The 17,504-nt window shown below is 52.7% G+C and overlaps 1 protein-coding gene across 1 annotated transcript in view; it reads right to left on the reverse strand.

The window, feature by feature from the left end:
* CNTN3 (contactin 3) overlaps positions 1–17,504 on the reverse strand; it is a 69,581-nt gene that overhangs the window by 36,100 nt on the left and 15,977 nt on the right. The window contains exon 4 of the mRNA XM_016202452.2: positions 11,075–11,170. Coding sequence (XP_016057938.2) covers positions 11,075–11,170 — 96 coding nt within the window. The remainder of the gene's footprint in view (positions 1–11,074; positions 11,171–17,504) is intronic.

Here is a 17,504-nt window from a genome sequence, read left to right on the forward strand (position 1 = left end):
AATTCTGTCAGAGGAAACGACACCCGGGCAAAACTGTAAAGGAAGCTTCGGCCATTTGCTGTGGTGCCGGGGGGCAGGCTGAGCTGCTCTGAAATGAGTGTTTAAGGGGTGGGGCGGCTCCCGCGGGGCACTTAGACTGTTACCAGCAAGTCACGGGCTGGGAGGAGACCTTTGCCGTGAAGCTTGCAGACGACGCCACCTGGGTGGAGGGTCCAGGACATAGGACTTGTTCAAAAACCTGAGACAACGTGGCAAGTTGAAGATCATTTAAGTCTGGAAGAATAAATGGTCCGTGGCGAGGGTTCTGACGTCCGTACCTAAAGCGGAGGCACCTGTGTACGTCTGGCATCCGCGTGAGGTCTTTCAGGAGCTGTTTCCGGGGAGCTACGTGGGGCGACATTTCCACACACCCAGGCCTCCTGCTCTAGCCTCAGCGGCTGCCTCATCCATGGCGACGTCCACGCTCCACACTAAGGGGCCTGACCGCTGAGGGTCCTCACACCGAGCGAGGAAGGTGACTTCTCTCCCTCCTTTCATGCTTGAGGACCACTCGAGGCCCTGATGCCTGAGCTGTGGCCTCAATACCTGCAATTCACCTGTTCACCTGGGCGCTGCTGAGAGACGGCGACACCCGCTGTAAGCCCATAAACCCTAAGTCTCGGGCCTTGTCAGACAAGCTGTGTGAGCCTGCGGTAGGTCAGTGTCCCCACAGACCAGCCACGGGGGCGACATCGTGTCTCCCCTCCGCTCCCTCTTCTCTGTGGGGCCGCCTGCTGTCCAGACCCCAGGAGGCTTCCCAAGCTCAGGTGCGGGTCCCTGAGGCCTTCAGACTCCACCCCGTGTCTCCTGCCTGAGGGAGCAGCTCCGAGCCACGTCCACGTCCACGTCCATGTCCATGTCTGAGACCAGGCAGTGTCCTCGCTCTGTGCCCCATTTCTGGTTCCCCCATTTCCTTTCCGACCTGGAGTCTGTTCCGTGGGTGCCCGAGTCCCTGGCACATTTGGACTCGTGGCATCGCCCTCCCTGGTCGTCACTGTCAAGCTTGTGCGAAGCTCCTCTCCTAGGGGGCCCCCTGTCCTGGCATCAGGTGGCTGCCCCACGGGTGCCCCTGGGAGCGGTCCCTCCACACCTTCCGATGCAGAGCCCAGGAGAGGCCTCCGGAGGCTACTTTGTTGCAGTTCCGTCTGTCCTGCTTTTCCTCACTCGGAACTGTTTCCTTTCTGTTTTTGAGAACCTCCCTCAGGCCCAGGTGGGGCGGGGGCAGGTCTTCAGTCCTGGGCCCCTGCCCAGACGCGGTTCCTCCTCACTGACACGGAACAAAGCGCATTTTTATGCCTCAGCATCAGTAAATAACATTTTCCTTTTAAGTGCAGCCCAGGAGAAGGTAAAGAACCTCACAGCCCACGGGAGTGCTAATCGCAGCCAATTACGATTTGATTGCCCTGCCTGGCTATTGAAAGGATATGCAGAATTCACAAGCCTGCAAAATGGAAATTTCCTTCAGCACCAGCTCCAAGGGGAAGCTCCCCTAACAGACCCAGGGTGGTGCTTTTAGGGTTATAATCCTCATGTCAACTCTCAGCGCTAATTACAGACCAGGCTTCCCGGGGCCGCAAAGGCTACAGATAACTGGTAGATGGGACATGGCAACGAACGGCTGGAGAAATGCGGCCTGGTGGACAAAGGGGCCGCACCCCTGACCGTCCTCTCCTCACCGGGTCTCGTTTCGCTCATGAAAATAAAACTTGTTCCTTAAGGAAGGTCCTGGGTCCTGGCCTGTCTCTCCTCGCCAAGCGGGTGATTATTTCTAAGGAGAGTAAAATGCCTGTTTTCTCTGGTAAGTAGAGCCCCTTGAAGTGGTGACTGATTATATCCTGGGGGAGAGTCTCTAACTTTTACAAAGAACTTGATCTAATGAATTTCTAGTCGAGGCCTCACCCGTGTTCCCTAAGGGGATTTTCCTGACCCCAGTGTGTCTGTTTACAAACTACCATTTAACTAACGAGGTGCGTTGAACTGGTCCCTAAAAGCAGACACCAGGAACAAAGGGCAGCTCTGAGGTGCAGGGGGCCAAGGGGCATTGTCACCCCGAGTCCCTGAGCTGTGCTCCAGGCCGAGGTGGGCTCACGCTTCTGCAGCCAGTTATTTTTAAACAGACCACTGCTCTAACCTGATTCTTGCTCTAATACAGAAACCCTGGGCGAACAGTGGTTTCAGTGTGACTTTCCAAATTGTAGGAGTCCACGGAGGCAGGCGAGGTAACCAAAAGGCAATGCTCCCTAATTTAACTTAAAGTTGGTACCGAGTTCGTTTTCACCCCTTGAGGACTGGTTCAAAGCTGTACACCTGAAACCTGTGTAATTTTATTAACCACTGTCACCCCAATAAATTCAATAATAAAAAAAGCTCATGCCATAATCCTGTTAGAAAAAAAGGGGCTTCAGCCTTTTCACCCAACTCGAACACTTCATAGAATCGGCACAAGGCTCTACAGTGCGTTGTCCCTAATATGCCATCAAGTTCACTGTCCCTTCAATGAATTTCTTACTTCTACAATCTTCAGGCAAAACCCACGATGATTAAAGTTGTAAGAGCACTGGCTCTTTTTTTACCTTTATTTTTGGCTCCAAATGTATTTACCTGGAACAACAGGGAGCAACGCAGGGCGCCCAGCGGCTCCGACCCAGCTGGTTCCACAGGCGGCACCTGCGGTGAGACAGGTTCCGGACGAGCAGGCACAGCCTCGGGTCCGTCTCTTGCGGCCACAGGATGAAGGCCTCTCCCCCCAGGACGCTCGGGGCACTGGGTTCCGCCCTCATCAAAGTCAAGTCTGTATTTACCTAAAATCGAATCGTCTGACATGCAGCCCCGATGAAATCAGGGAGCTCGGATTTAACGATCATTTTAATCTCTTCTGTTTTATCCAAGTTTTGGTCTGACTATTGAAGCTAATTCCCACACTGGGGATCAATACGTGAACTCTCGGAGTCTGTCCCCCGCCATTGATTAATTTTCCAGTTCGGACTCACGGTGTCAACACGCAGCGTCCGCCAACTCTGCGCGCGAGAGGCTGACAGGAGAAATGAAGGTGTTTACAATATGGTTTAATTATTAAAATTATTGACCCTTCCCTCTCAATAGCAGGTGCTGGAGGAGATATTTATGGACGCACTTTACGGAACGACATTGGCTTTTATATCTGTGGAAAGGCTAAATTAAATTAATCACCCTGATAGTGACGCTGAGTCGAAGGGTCAGTTCGGGAATTATTTTAGCTCACTGCGCCAGAGTCGGTTTTCTAGTCACGAGAGAGAACACAGGTGTCCCCCTTTCCATGGAAGCATATATCTGACTCCTATACAGTCTATTTAAAATCCATTTTATACAAACACGATAAACACAGCTCACAGGAGGGCCAAGGCGTTATTTTTGTGCTTCTCTGCGATGCTTTGAGAAGTGTTACATGTACCGAGAGAGGATCCCGTAACAGTGACTCCAACAGCCGCCCGGGCCAATGCGGCTCAGGGCAGAGCACCGGCCCGAGCACCGGAGGGTCGAGGGTTAGATTCCCGGTCAAGGGTTCAATGCCCAGCCCGTCGCGGGGGCGCTTGCTGGGGCCAACCAAGGCAACCAATTGGTGTGTCTCCCCCACATGGATGTTTCTGTTTCTCCCCCTCCCTCCCTCCCGTCCTCTCTCTAAAAATAAATGGAAAAATACCCTCCGGTGAGCATTAACGAAGCATTTAATACATAACGACCACAGCAGTGAAGGGACGGCGGTGGCAGTAACGGCTATTGACTGAGGGCCGGCTCTGTGCCAGGCCTGTCCCTGCACACGGATGTCCCCTCCTGTCATCACCCCATCATGAGGTCGGGGGGTCACCCTGTTTTACCAACAGGACTCCCGCGGCCACGAGGCTCCCTGGGAGCTCACACGGGGCCGGGGAGGGCCTGGGGGCCTGCACGCCCTGTCCCTGGTCACTCAGACGCGCCCGGCTGGCCACGCTGACTCCTCAGGCCCAGCTCTGGGCCCCTGGCCGGGATCAGAGAGAGAAGCCGAAGGCCTGCGCGTAGACCCCCCGCCCACACGAGGAAGGAAGCCGACTAGTCTCTGAAATACATTCGGGCTCCTGCAAGACGTAATTAAGATTCTGGGAACAGGCATGATAACAGCTTGGAGGAGGCAAAGTCCCCCCCCTTTGTTCAGATCTGAGCCTTTAAGTGGGTCCCTGTCCACACGCCCAATGTCTTGCTGCAGCTAATGGCACAGGGAGCCCCAGGCAACCGCCTTCAAAAGGGGCTGAACTATTAAGAAGAGACATGTCATTTGTTAGCCGCTGTGTCACTAAGGGCCATCACTCCAGGGCCCACCCCGGGCTCTGACAGAGCTGATCCCCAAACCCACCACCCGACCCGGCAGGACCGAGGCCCGGAGGCAGCTTTTGGTCATGGCTTTGATTAAACGGGAGGAAAATGTTAAGCAGCCCTAACAGCCAGCGTCTCCTACTGCATCTCTCTGCCGAGGGTCTGTTCTTTCGGAAGAAAAGGCTGATTTGTGTCCGAATAATTGGTTCAGATTCCACAGTTCTCTCTGCCGATGTTCTTTCTTCCATGAGGCCCCAACACTTTGAGCAGCGTTGGGGGAAAAATGAAAAAGGAGACTCAGTCCGTCTGGAAGCTTCAGTGGCGAGCAAAGCAAAAGCCACAGAGGACAGGGGCCTCCATCCGAGCACTTGTCACTGTCGCTGGCAATCCAGCTCTGGGCAGCCCTGCCAGCCCACCCTCAGGCCCAGCCCCCCCGGGGCAGGACCCCCACCAGGTGCTCTGCAAACCTCCACAGGGAGCGGACCCTGGCCATCGTGAACCACCCCTTAGGAGGCTGGTCGTGAGCTCACCGTCAGCTCAGGCCTCAGTGCTCAGGCAACGGTAAGCGGACAGGGCCGCAGGGGACGACACGGGCCCAGTGAGCCAGGCAGAGATTTACAAAGGTGTCTCTGAAAGTATTTTCTCCCACAGGTATTAGTTTCTCCGCCACCACCCATTTATCAAGTTACAGTGAGAATCCGATCCTGGCCGTGACTCACAGGAGACGTGTCCTAGAGAGGAATTACGCACGTAACAGCCTGTAACAGGAACGAGGGTGTTCTAGTGACTGGGGTTTGGCAGCCCCATAAACCACGACCCGTGGGATCCGTGCTGACGTCAGCCACATCCGCACGGTCTCTGCTCGGTCTGCTGTGTGCTTCCTCCCGGGGCTGATGCTGCCTCAGGTGAAAGACAGGAAGCGCCACACCGTCGAAAAGACAGGAGTTTGTCAGGAGTGTGGACATTCTGTGGACAGTACCTGCTGTGGGTTGTGGACATTCCGTGGACAGGATCTTATGTGGGTTGTGGACATTCTGTGGATAGGATCTGCTGTGGGTTATGGACATTCCGTGGACAGGATCTGCTGTGGGTTGTGGACATTCTGTGGACAGTACCTGCTGTGGGTTGTGGACATTCCGTGGACAGGATCTTCTGTGGGTTGTGGACATTCCGTGGACAGTAAGTATCTGCTGTGGGTGGCACGCAGCATGAGTCCTGCTCAGCATCAGCACCTCAAAAACATTTCTGCCTTCCCTCCACTGCTTTGTCTAAACTTCTAAAGCTGATTTAGCTCAACTGTTTCATGTGCACATTAAACTCTGGTCTTAAACAGTGGATCCTGGGCTACTGAGCTTCAGTGATGACGGGGGAGGTAGTGCAAGGGGTCGGCTGGGGGCGGAGCAGGGGCAGCTTCCCCACCTGGGACCCCACCTGCTCACCCCCAGGGCACAGACACGTAGGTCTCAATGTATTGCTTGTCACACGCCTTCTAGTGTCTTTGTTACATGTCCCCTCACCAGACTCTGAGCGGCACGAAGTCGACAATGGTGTCTCATTTATTTCTGTATCCTTGGAGCCCAGCTCAGAGTGGGTATGAAACAAATGCCTGGTTAGATGAACCAGGGGCCTGGAGGGATCTCAGAAAGTTGTGACCGTACCGTGGAAATAAAAAGGTTAGACTGTTTTAGAGATTTACACCTGGGTTTTAAAATAGTTAAAAGTAAGCTTCTGGATGGTGTGTCTAATTAAAAAGTGTCAGTAAATGTTATACCAAGAGAAGAATCTCCAAATAACATAAGGCTCTTCCTCCCGCCTTCAAAGGCCCCATTACTTTTCCTTTTAACTTCCCACTTGTTTATCTTCAAACAGAAGGTGTCCTAAGAGCCGCCATTTAGCCGCCATGGGAACACTGAGGCTCAGAGCCGCGGGCCGTCCAGCTGGGGTCGCAGGAAGCCCGCCGTCTCTGCTGCTCTTTCAATTAGAATCTGCTGCCAAGTAATTAGCACATTCCTGTAGCCTGCAAAATAGTCGTCTTTGTAGAGCTCCAGTGTGGAAAATTTCTATTTGAGGAAGACTTATTTTAGAAAGTTTTATAAGAAATTGCAATTGCAGGCCAATTGTGACAATCATTGCACCGTTTTAGATTGAAAAGTATAATTGGGATCGCTAATTCCGTGCCCTGGCCGGGCTCTCAGTGGGTTGGAGCATAGTCTGGTACACCGAAAGGTGGCGGGTTCGAGCCTGGGTCGGGTTGCATGCAGGAGGCAGCCGGTTGGTTTCTGTTTCTCTCTCTCTCCCCCTTCCTCTTTTAAATTCAATTAAAAAAATGCCCTGTAGCCATGGCAACACAAGTGCCCTCTTCCAGATGTTTACGCTTAAGGAATTAGAGACTATTAAAAAATCAAGATTCCCATTCAGACCTGACCAGGAGACCTTTACAAAGAATAAAATCGAAGCTCTGTGTCCCCAGTGTCACAAAGCAGTGCTGGTGGTGACCGGGGGTCACACAGGTGCACGCGGATGCTGGGCTCCTGGGAACCTCCTATAAGATCCCAGCAATAACTATGGCATTTTAAGGGCTGGTTTGCACACCCAGGGAAACTGGAGCACAGCATTTATATTTGCGTAAGTCTGTGGGTCAGTGTTTAATATCAGCTATGCGATCAAAGCAAAGGAGGCCCTGTACCTTGGATTTCCAAATAAGGTCACACTCGGGCTAGATCTGTGTAGCAGTTTATGCAGAAAAAGATATCTGCAGTTTATGTAGAAAGAGCTTTTTGTTTGTTTTATTTTCCATTGATTTTTAGAGACAGAGGGAGGAAAGGAGGGGGAGGGAGAGAGACAGAGAGAGACCCATCAGTTGGTTTCCTCCACACGAGCCCCAACCGGGGGGCCGGGGATGGAACCCGAAACCCAGGCACGTGCCCTTGACCCGGAATCGAACCCGAGACCCTTGGGTGCACAGCCATGGCGGCCAGGGCGAGAAACAGCAGTTTGCTGCGGGACACTGTGACTTTAATGCTGCAGATACGTGTCGTATTCCTGAGTGTGAAATCCCAGTGTTGCAGTTGCCGATTTTCCCAAAATAACAGGCAAATATCAGATAATTCCAATCAAGATCTTGAGGTGTTTTTTGTGTTTTTTTTTTAAGGTGTTTTTTTAATGTGATGATTCCGATGTGCTTTTAGAAGAATGAATGTGTAAGTTAGGGGGCAAAATAAGTTGTATGAATGGGGGAAACGCCCTCCAAGTTATTAAAATGTGACAGGATTGAATGGGTATAGCCTTCGAGTTATAACGAGCTGCAGAAACAAACGCCTGCTTTCTCTGTGTGCGATTTTCTTCCTCGAGACAGACAAATCTCCCTCAGCACATCTATAATTTTGCCGAAAGGAAAAGAAACTCCGTGTACTCAAGTGCGCGCTGGAGGGAAATAAATAGCTAAACCGTAACAGCGACAGGATTTCTCGTTGCTGGTAATTATTTTGTTTCTGCCAGAGGAGGAAAGCAATAAAGCAAAGATATATAGGAGAGTTTGAGTGGCGAACATGCGCTTATTAATTCTCTTCAGGCCGAAAATGACAACCCCACTTTGTTTGTTACACTGTATCTCGTTGAGGAGGAAATAAAAGAGAAATGGAAGTTCTGTTTTAAGCGGCAGTTCTCGGGGCCGGGTGACGAACGGCGCGGTCGAGCCAGACGACAGCCAAGCGCCGGATCCTGCTCCACATCTCGGCACTAAACTGGGATCCGAGCTGTTTCTCCAGGGAGCGCACAGGATACGGTGACGCGGAGCCTCAGAGACGCCGGGACCGAGGGACACGCACGGCCCAGCTCGCTTCCTCGCGGTTGCGGATGCCGAGTTTTTTGCAAGTTGAAGGTGTGTGGCAACCTGCGTGGGGCTCGTCTGTGGCACCCTTTTCCCGGCAGCATCTGCTCACTTTGTCACATTTTGGTGACTGTTGCACGATGTCAGGCTCTGTCATTATTCTCTTTGCTACAGTGGCCTGTGGCCAGCGACCTTTGATGTGACCACTGTAATTGCTGGGGAACCACAGCTGCCCCTATAGGACGGTGAACTTGTGCCCCTGACCAGGACATTCGTTTCTTAAAAAGTAGGTCTTTCCTGATTTTTTAGAGAGGGAGGGAAACAGCAAGGATGAGAGGCACCGATCGGCTGCTTCGAGCCCGAAACCCGGGCATCGCCCTGACCGGGAATCGAACCCATGACCGCCTGGTTCATAGGTCGACGCTCAACCAGAGCCGAGCCACCAGTCAACCTCCAGAACATTCTTGTTTTGTTTTTTTTAATTACATCTTTATTGATTTCAGAGAGAGGAAAGGAGAGGGAGAGAGAGAGAGAAACATCAATGATGAGAGTCATTGATCGGCTGCAGCCCACGACCCGGGCCTGTGCCCTGACCAGAATCGAACCCTGATCGCCTGGATCCTAGGTCGACGCTCAACCACTGAGCCACGCCCGGCCGGGCCCAGAACATTCTTAAAGAGCAAGTGTGAAATACCCTGGGAAGTAAGTATTTGTGGGAGACTATATACAACAACATCCATTCGCCGGTGTCGCGGGTTGGGCGGGGGAAACCCCTTGTTGGCATTTACAGGAGCCGCTTCCCCTCCTGTTTGCACAGGGAAGCGTTTCAGAAGCCGCGTGTTCGTGCAGGAGGTTCCCCCGTGGCGGCTGGTGGTCGCGAGCAACGCACGCGCCTCCCATGAACCTGCCGGTGACCTGGTGTGTCCGACGGAGCCAGAATGGCCCGGAAAATCGCCGGCTTCCCGCTGTCAGTGTACGAGGACCCAAGGTCTCCGCAGAGCTCGAGCAAATCCCGCTCTGCTGTGGGAGGCCGCAGACCACAAGCCAACGCGCCCTAAAGGAAATTGGTCTCCCGCTGGTCTCACCGCTCCTGCTTTATAAATCCCCGGGTTTAAGACCAGGAGTATTTCCTGCGTGCTTTTGAAAATCTGATCTAACTAGCATTTAAGGGAAGAAAACACAACTCTCCAGAACACGCCGTCGGCCTCTAATAAAAGGTTCGTGCCGCGCAGGTCTCACCCGGGATTATCTCCACGGTCCCGTAACGGTGTTTACAAGCGTCGCAGAAACTCGAAGGCGCGAGCCGGGCACTTCAGGGGAAGCGCGTTGGGAGATTCAGTCCGCCCTCTGCACCGCGGACCCAACCAGCCGCGGGAGAAAATACTGAGGTTCCAGGCCGCCGACGGTCCCGAGGGTCGGGGCCCGGGCGGCGGTGTCTGCGGTGAACAGGACAGACACTGTCCTTACTGCTCCCCGAAGGACACACAGCCACTCCCACGGCGTGCGTGTCGTCTCAGGGGTCATAAGGAATCCGGAGGCGACTGAAGGCAGACGGGCGGGTGTGTCGCTTGTAAGCAAACATGGCACCGTTTCCTATGAGGAGCTCGGGCGTCTGTGGGTCCCGGCGTCCGTGGGTGGGTCCTGGAGCCGAGCCCCTCCCTACGAGTGTCTCACCTTTGGGCAGAACACTTACAGCTTTGGCTCCACACTTTCTCCACAGAATCCTTCCGGCCGAGTCCCCGGGCCGTGCAGGGCTCGCCTCCTCTGAACAGGGCCGCGCTGACCCGCCCGGTGTCCAGGTGGCCGACAGGATGGGGCGGGCCCCCCGAGTCCGGGGCTGTCCTCGCCTTCACGCCTTTACCTCCCGGCGAACTCCTCGGTGTTGTGACGCCTCGACGCGGCGACCCGGTTTAGCACAGCGGCGTGTCCTCGTCTCGCGGGGATTCTCAGCAAAGCCTCGCAGCGCGGAGCACGCGCCTCCACTGACACTCCTGCCGAGATGCTCGCAACGTCCAGGCCCCCAGGACCCGGGACCCCGCTCCGCACTGGTTCAGTAATGCGAAGACTAAGGCTGCCTTAACCCCACCCTGAGGTGCCCACCCCGCACGCCACAGAACAAAGTCCGGCACAGTTCCATATAAATCGGCTTTACCAGGGTGGGAGGGAGACGCCTCGGGCGGAGAGGTTCCCTCTGATCTGTCCCCGTCAGCAGCTCTCACGCTCAGTCCCAGGATGTGTTCGCTTCTCTAGGACAGTGACTTTTACACTAATAACACCCCCTCCGTCCCCCAAGGACCAAGTGTGGGAGTGAGTGTGGGGGTGAGGGAGCCAGGAGCCCAGGCCGGGGCTCCCCTGGGGCCGCGCTTGTCCAGTTACCCTCCCACCTGCTGAAGTTCGATTTATACCAAAGCAGCAAAAACCCTGCAATTCCAACACCTGAGTAAAAATGCTGTGAATATCCACACATATCATGTCCACATAGTACAAAAACCAAATGTCCAACGGCGTTTGTTAACAAGCAAGTGAGTTGGGGGGGAGGGAGAGGGAGGGAGGGACAGAAAGACTGCCACGGACGTCATGGCCTAAAACTCAGTGACCAACGGGGACAGGGGAAGATAAAGCTGTTAGGCCCCTCGGGTCACCGGGACGGATGTGACCTCGCCGCCGCAGGACTCCTGCCGAGTGAGTAGACGGATTATGACTATAAACGTCTCTGGATGGACGGCCGTTCGTAGTCTCTGATATTCCACCTCGAGGGCAGAGTCCGGAGCTCAGGTTAGCAAGCCGCTCGGACCTTTACAGACGTGGTAACAGCACAAAGGCCGTGGGTCCTGCCCAGAAACTCGGTCAATACAAAGAGCACGAGCGGGAGCCTCTTACCTCCGGAGTGGGGCGGGGGCCCGCAGAGCAGGACGACACCCTGGCCTTCCCGCACGGACACCGTGTTCCTCGTCTTGGTCTTAAAATGTTCAAGGTCTGATTTGAAAACAAAACAAAACACAAATTTTAGAAAGAACAAAATTAAAATGCTCTCCCAGACTCTCCTTGCTTCTGTGGGGCGGTGTTTAAACCCTTCTCGGGAATCTCGGGAGACGCGCGTTTTGAGGAGGAAAGTGCGATTCCGATTTCTCTATCAGGCTCCCAGGAATCCGGCAACACAGTGAAAAGACAAACCCGCCAGCCCTGTGTCTCCACAATCACGTCAGAGTTGTCACGGGCACCCCAGAACCCAAGCAGGCGTGTGTGAGAGTTGGGTGCCCAGGGAGCGTGGCCCAGAGGAGGGAGTTAATGTCTTCAGCCGAATCTACACGCGGCCTGGAACCCACAACTGTCGCCACGATCGCCCAAATCACGAGGACGCGCAGCTTCTCCTTCGATGAAAGCCACCTCGGAAGCTATTCTGGGGCTATAATTAGACTTAAAAAAACGAAGGAGCTTCATCTATGCCGACTCCGAGAGCATCGTCTCGGGGGGTGAAATACCGAACGCTCCCCCCAGGCCAGGAGCACGGGCGGCCTGTCCATTCCCACCACTCCTGGTACCACACGAGACAGTCTAACCATTCAGTACAGAAAGAAAAAAATAAAAAGGTTATGGCTTGGAAAGAAGAAACTACCCTTATTTGCAAAAGATGTGTCTAAAGTGTAATTAAGGAGGAATCTACTAAAAAAAAACCCCAAAACTCCTACTACAAAAAAGCAAATTAGATACATCACACGGTGCAATTTCTATATACTAACAATAAACGTGCAAGAAATAAAATTTAACACTCAAAATCACTTGCAATCATTTGAAAAATGAAATCCTTAGGTATAAAGATCATAACACAGGCCGAAGACCTATGTGCTGAAAATGGCAAGATACCGGGGAGAAAATTGAATGTTGTTTTTTTTTTTTTAAATATATCTTTATTGATTTCAGAGAGAGGAAAGGAGAGGGAGAGAGAGAAAGAAACATCAATGATGAGAGAGTCATTGATCGAGCCCGCAACCCGGGCATGTGCCCTGACCGGGAATCGAACCCCAATCGCCTGGATCCTAGGTCGACGCTCAACCGCTGAGCCACGCCCGGCCGGGCAAAAATTGAATGTTAATGTCTGCTTGGCATTAAAGGAAAGACTGATAGACCGGATTTGGTCAAAATTAAAAGCGTTTGCCTCGTGGTCAGCACCCCGCAGAGTGGGCGACGTGTCCCTGGGACACCTGCAGGTGACAGTGGCCGGATTCCTCGGCAGGATTACAAACGTCAGCCACAGGGTGACGACGTTTCCCCACAAGTCAGCGGGAAACACTGTTGAGCCAGTGGGTGGGTTTCTTTATGGGAAACGAGTCAGAGAGTGTAAGAAAACCTGCAGGGAGAGGTCCCCCTCGGCGGGACCCACACGCCAGTGTCCTAAATGTATCCCAACAAGGAATTCTGTGTAGAGCGTTTTGTGGGCAATGCTGCTGAGGCCTTATGTCCAGTGCCGTCCACACACATGCCCCCGGGCACGCGGACACAGAACAGGAGACATTACACTGCAGAGCCAAACAAGCTGTTTTCCGCCAAACAGGATTAAAATGGACCGTAAAAGCGGCAGTGTGTCTGAAATCGTGGCCAGCTGAGCAAATGGTCCTAAAGTCTAAAAATTTCAGGCTCTGCCTCAAAACGCCTGCTGACCACCTGTGAGCAGAGCGCGAGGAGCCAAGAAAAGCGTCTCCCCGAGGACGTCGGGCGAGTGGGCGCCAGGCTCGGGGCCACGGTCCCGTCTGGTCCGAGGTGGAGCTGCCTCTTCCAGTAAAATGCAAACTGTCTCCAGGCGTGACAGGTAAATAAACTGTGACAGGAATACAGGTGTTGCAACGTCACACTCTTGTGCCTCGTGCCTTAAACGTCTTCAGTGTCCAATGTTGAAAGGCTTCGTGGTTGGTGGGAACCAAGGACATCAGAACAGAACAGAGCACATGGCGAGCCTGGAACGAAACATAAGCTGTGTCCCTCTGAACAAAAGCCAGGACAAAACTCAGCCAGCACCCCCAAGGCGAAGGCCAAATTCAAGGCTGCAGGGGGGTAGGTTTCCGCCCCCCGCTCCACGGCACCGGGCTCGCAGGTAAAGCAGCCCAGGCAACCGTTCCGCGTCCTCACTCAAGCGCTAAAATTTCAATTAGTTGAAAATCCCAGGAAGCCACGCCCCACTGCAAGGAGAGAAAGCGGTGGTCCAGGGGATGCCACGGCTTTTCCTGCTTTTCCTGACACAGGCGGAAGCTACTGGAAGATCTCCCACTCCTGACGCTAAGACCTGGTTGAGTCTTAATCACCTTGGGCGTCAGCAGGTGTGAAACATAAACGCGGTTTCCTGCTCTGGAACTTCACGTGAGCCCCAGCTTTACTTTCTTTCAACTTACGCCAAGTCTGCGTCTCAGGGTCTAAAGGATTCCATCCTGTGCGAAGGAGGCGTCCGCTGGACTGGACACGGCCCTTCTTGCCACCCGGTGACCTCGGGTCCCCCCGCCCCCCACGGAGACCCTGCGGCCGGGCCGGGCCCCTCTCCAGGGAGCCTTCCCTGGCCTTCCCGAACCTGCTGCGCTTGTCTACAGGCTGATCACACCGGGGTCATTTTTTGTTGAAATTAATACATAAATACTTCTTTTTAGAAATTCATGAAATATGAATTAAGTTAATAAATACTTTTTAGAAGTTCATGAAATAGGAATATGAAAGGGAGATGTTCCCTGTCCCAAGAATGGAGACACAAATTGGATGGAACCCGATGACCACAGAAGCCTGAAAATACAGGATAGAAATCTGCAGACTATTTGTGCACCCAGGCTGCATCAGAAATATATTTTTAAATCATTTAAATTCAAAGAAAAACAATAGTTGGAAATCACAGAAGAGTCCTAAGGGGCGTGGTTTATCCATAAACTGCCACCACCTGTGGAGGAACACGCCTGGCACCACATGAAAAAATAAAGCAAAACACAGGGCGGTTACATGTTAAAGCAACAGTAGAATTTGAACATATACATGTACTTTCCCTCACGAATACCTGTTTTAAAAGAATGTTTCAATGAACAGTCCAACGACTGGTCCCGACTGTATCCAATAAGAAAACCTCTATTTATTTAGAAGAAGGTAACTGCTGGGCTTTTAAATCCAACAACACAAATTAAGGATACTTTGTTTCTGCTACTGACAGTTTTGCTTCTCTAGTCTGTGAAATCTAGAAAGAAGAAACAAAGGAATAACTCTACGCATCTGATGATGAGTGTTAACTTCACCTGTAACACTGAAGTTTAAGTCGTGGACAGTTCATCCAAGTGAAGAGTAAAATACATCTCTACTTTCTGAAAAGTCGTTTCTTTTTATATTTCACGTGTATGTATAAAAGCCTCACTTTGTCCTCAAAACCACACACATTTTAAACGATGTACGTGGCAGTTCCACGGATCACCTCCCTTCTCCTTGAAACAAAGGTCTCCAGGTACCGGGGGTTTGAGATCATTCAGGTCACCTGCGCGAAAGCCATATTTTAAAAGCCAACTTCATTTTAACGGGGCCGAAGGAAGAGCCAGTGTCTTCAGACAAAACACCACTATTTGAATAGAGCCGTGTTCTCAGGACCTCGAAACACTATGTTTCAAAACCTGCCTGTGGGGTCAGGCAGGCAGCAGAGGAGCCCAGCGATCGCTCGCGCACACGGGCCGAGCCCTCCCCTCGGCCACGGCCACGGCCACGGCCACGGCCACGGCCAGCGCGGAAACAGCTCATAAAACAGCCGCGTTCCGAGCAGGGGAGCCGATCACACCGCTTCGCTGCAGTTATCTTAATTATGGTCTCAAACATTTTTTAAAAAGCTTTTAGCAGCCTAGATGGAAATGTCGCAGCGGCGTCTTCGGGAGAGAAATGGAAGCCGGGCGGCCTGCAGCTGTGCCGGTTTCTAAAACCAGCCCTGGGATTTTGTACAAATGTCTCAGGCCCCGGGATACGCTTCTTCTTCTGAAAATGCAGGTCCCACAGCCTGTGCGAGGCCTGCGGGAGGGCGAGAGGCGGGAACACAGGTGCTCAGGGGGACTCGCAGCCTGGGGGCTTCCAGGCCGGGGTGACGGGGTCCCCTCCGTCCTTGCGTACAGACGCCGGTCACTCACACCCCCGCAAGGTCCCCCCTCCAGGCTTCAGTGACTCCTTTTATCTATATTTAGCCTCGTGCATTTGACGGGCAGGTCTCTCTCCCCGGGAACATCAGCTTTTCTCCTGGTTTTGCCCTGCAATTAGCAGAGCAGTTGCTAAGTAATATTTGTTGAATTCCACGCTCAACATGAGTTTAAAAGCTCCTGATCTTTGCACTCTGGGGACAGCTGAGTGTATCAGTCATGGGGACCGTTTATAAATTTCACGGGATGGCTGCCTTCAAGACACGTGGTTTTAGCGATGAATATCCGTTGTTGCATTATATGCTCACTTCTCTCCGCCTCAGGAATGTGAAAAGTAAAAATACATTAGCAAAGCAACGACTCTCCCAACACTACAGGAAACAGTGTCAAGCATGGAATCCTTACCCTTGTTCACAAATATTTATTATTTAGCGGGAGCCTCTCAACAGCCCATTTGCAGGCTAGCAGCCTGGCTCACGGGAGAGGAGCCCTACGGTCTCGCATTCAAAGACCACCTTTGTGACATAGAAAGAAGCTAAGTAGCTTTATTTATTTATTTTTAAATGTTTACAAAATTTTTTTTAATCTTTACCGAGGATATTTTATTTCCATTGCTTTTCAGAGAGAGGGGAAGGGGGAGAGAGAGAAACATGGATTGAGAGAGACATCGGTTGGTTGCATTCCACATGCACCCCGACCAGGGCTGGGGATCGAGTCTGCCACCGAGGCACATGCCCTTGGCCAGAATCGAACCCGGGACCCTTCAGTCTGCAGGCCGACTCCCTAACCACTGAACAAAACTGGCTAGAGCTTAAAAATGTTTTTAAATACGATTTTATTGATTTTTTCTAAGAGAGGGAGAGGAAGGGAGAGAGAGAAACATCAGTGATGAGTCATCGATCGGCCGCCTCCTGCAGGCCCCCCACTGGGGGTCGAGCCCGCACCCCGGGCATGTGCCCTGACCAGGAATCGAGCCGGTGACCTCTTTCTGCAGGGGATGGACGACCCCAACCACTGAGCCACACGGGTTGGTACCCACAGGCTTTTCTAACCAACGCCCCGGGAACCACAGAAACTCCAGATACTGGTCACGCCTCGGGCACCCGTGAGAGGGATCTGAGGTTTGACGCCGCCTGGAAAATGATGACCGTGATGCCTGAATTCCAATACCCTAGTCATCTTCCTCCCCGCACGGGCCATTTGTCGCTCACTGTGGCACCAGGAAGCCACGTGGGGAACCTGACAGGTATGCCGAGTGCAAGGTGCTGAGCTCAGGAGCCGCCCGCTGACTGAGCAGCTCCGGGGGGTCCCCGCCCCACACCCGAGCTTCCCAGCTGAGAATCTGGGACAACGTGACACAGACGCCGGGCACTGGGAGGTGGGCATCGGACGTCACACGCAGCGGCGGGAAGGAAGGAAGTGTCGCCCGTTACCACGGGCCCCAGGCCACGCAGTGTCCTCCGTGGACACTCCTGTTCCTGAAAGGCCCTCACGTCCACCGAATGCTGCACCTCACAGCCAGGTTGCTGCATCTTTTGCAAAACGTTCCTTGTTATCTGTTAAACAATATCCACCGCTGTCCACCCCACGGTCCCCTCTGCCTGGATGCGGGACGAGTCGGCCTCCTCTGGCAGCTTCATATGCGTCCCACGCCCAAGGAGGAAAGTTTATAAACTTTCGTTTCGGTGGCGGCTGTCAGGATAATTCCCGGCTGTTAGAATAAACATCTTCCACGTGCCTCCAACCCTTTCAGATGGTGGCCTCCCAGTGTTATCTGTGCTTGTCCGATTTTATGTTAATTTCCTTCTATAAGCCAAGTATAAATCATAACTGTCCATGCATCATGTCATAAAATTAATGTAGAGTCTCTGTGGTCTCTCCCTGTGCCCGCCCAGGACCGCTCGCTGGCCACCGGCCTCGCCGCAGGAAGGACAAGTAAAAGGAAGGAAAATCAGATTAATTACGCTTAGGCGAGGTCCTGAGTCGTGAGTAAATCACACCATTGCAGTAAAGAGTTGAAATCTGAATTATTTATATACTCTTTCAGAGCACTAATCTCTTTAATCGTCTTTGCTCAATTAAGAAGAACACCAGCCATCATTTTTAATAGAGAGAAGCATAGAAACCACGTTGGTTTTATGATAATCCTCCGGGGAGCTGGTTTCCAGCGAAGCTCC

The sequence above is a fragment of the Miniopterus natalensis genome, chromosome 15 (genome assembly GCF_054644295.1).
Source record: "Miniopterus natalensis isolate mMinNat1 chromosome 15, mMinNat1.hap1, whole genome shotgun sequence".
Taxonomy (NCBI): Eukaryota; Metazoa; Chordata; class Mammalia; order Chiroptera; family Miniopteridae; genus Miniopterus; species Miniopterus natalensis.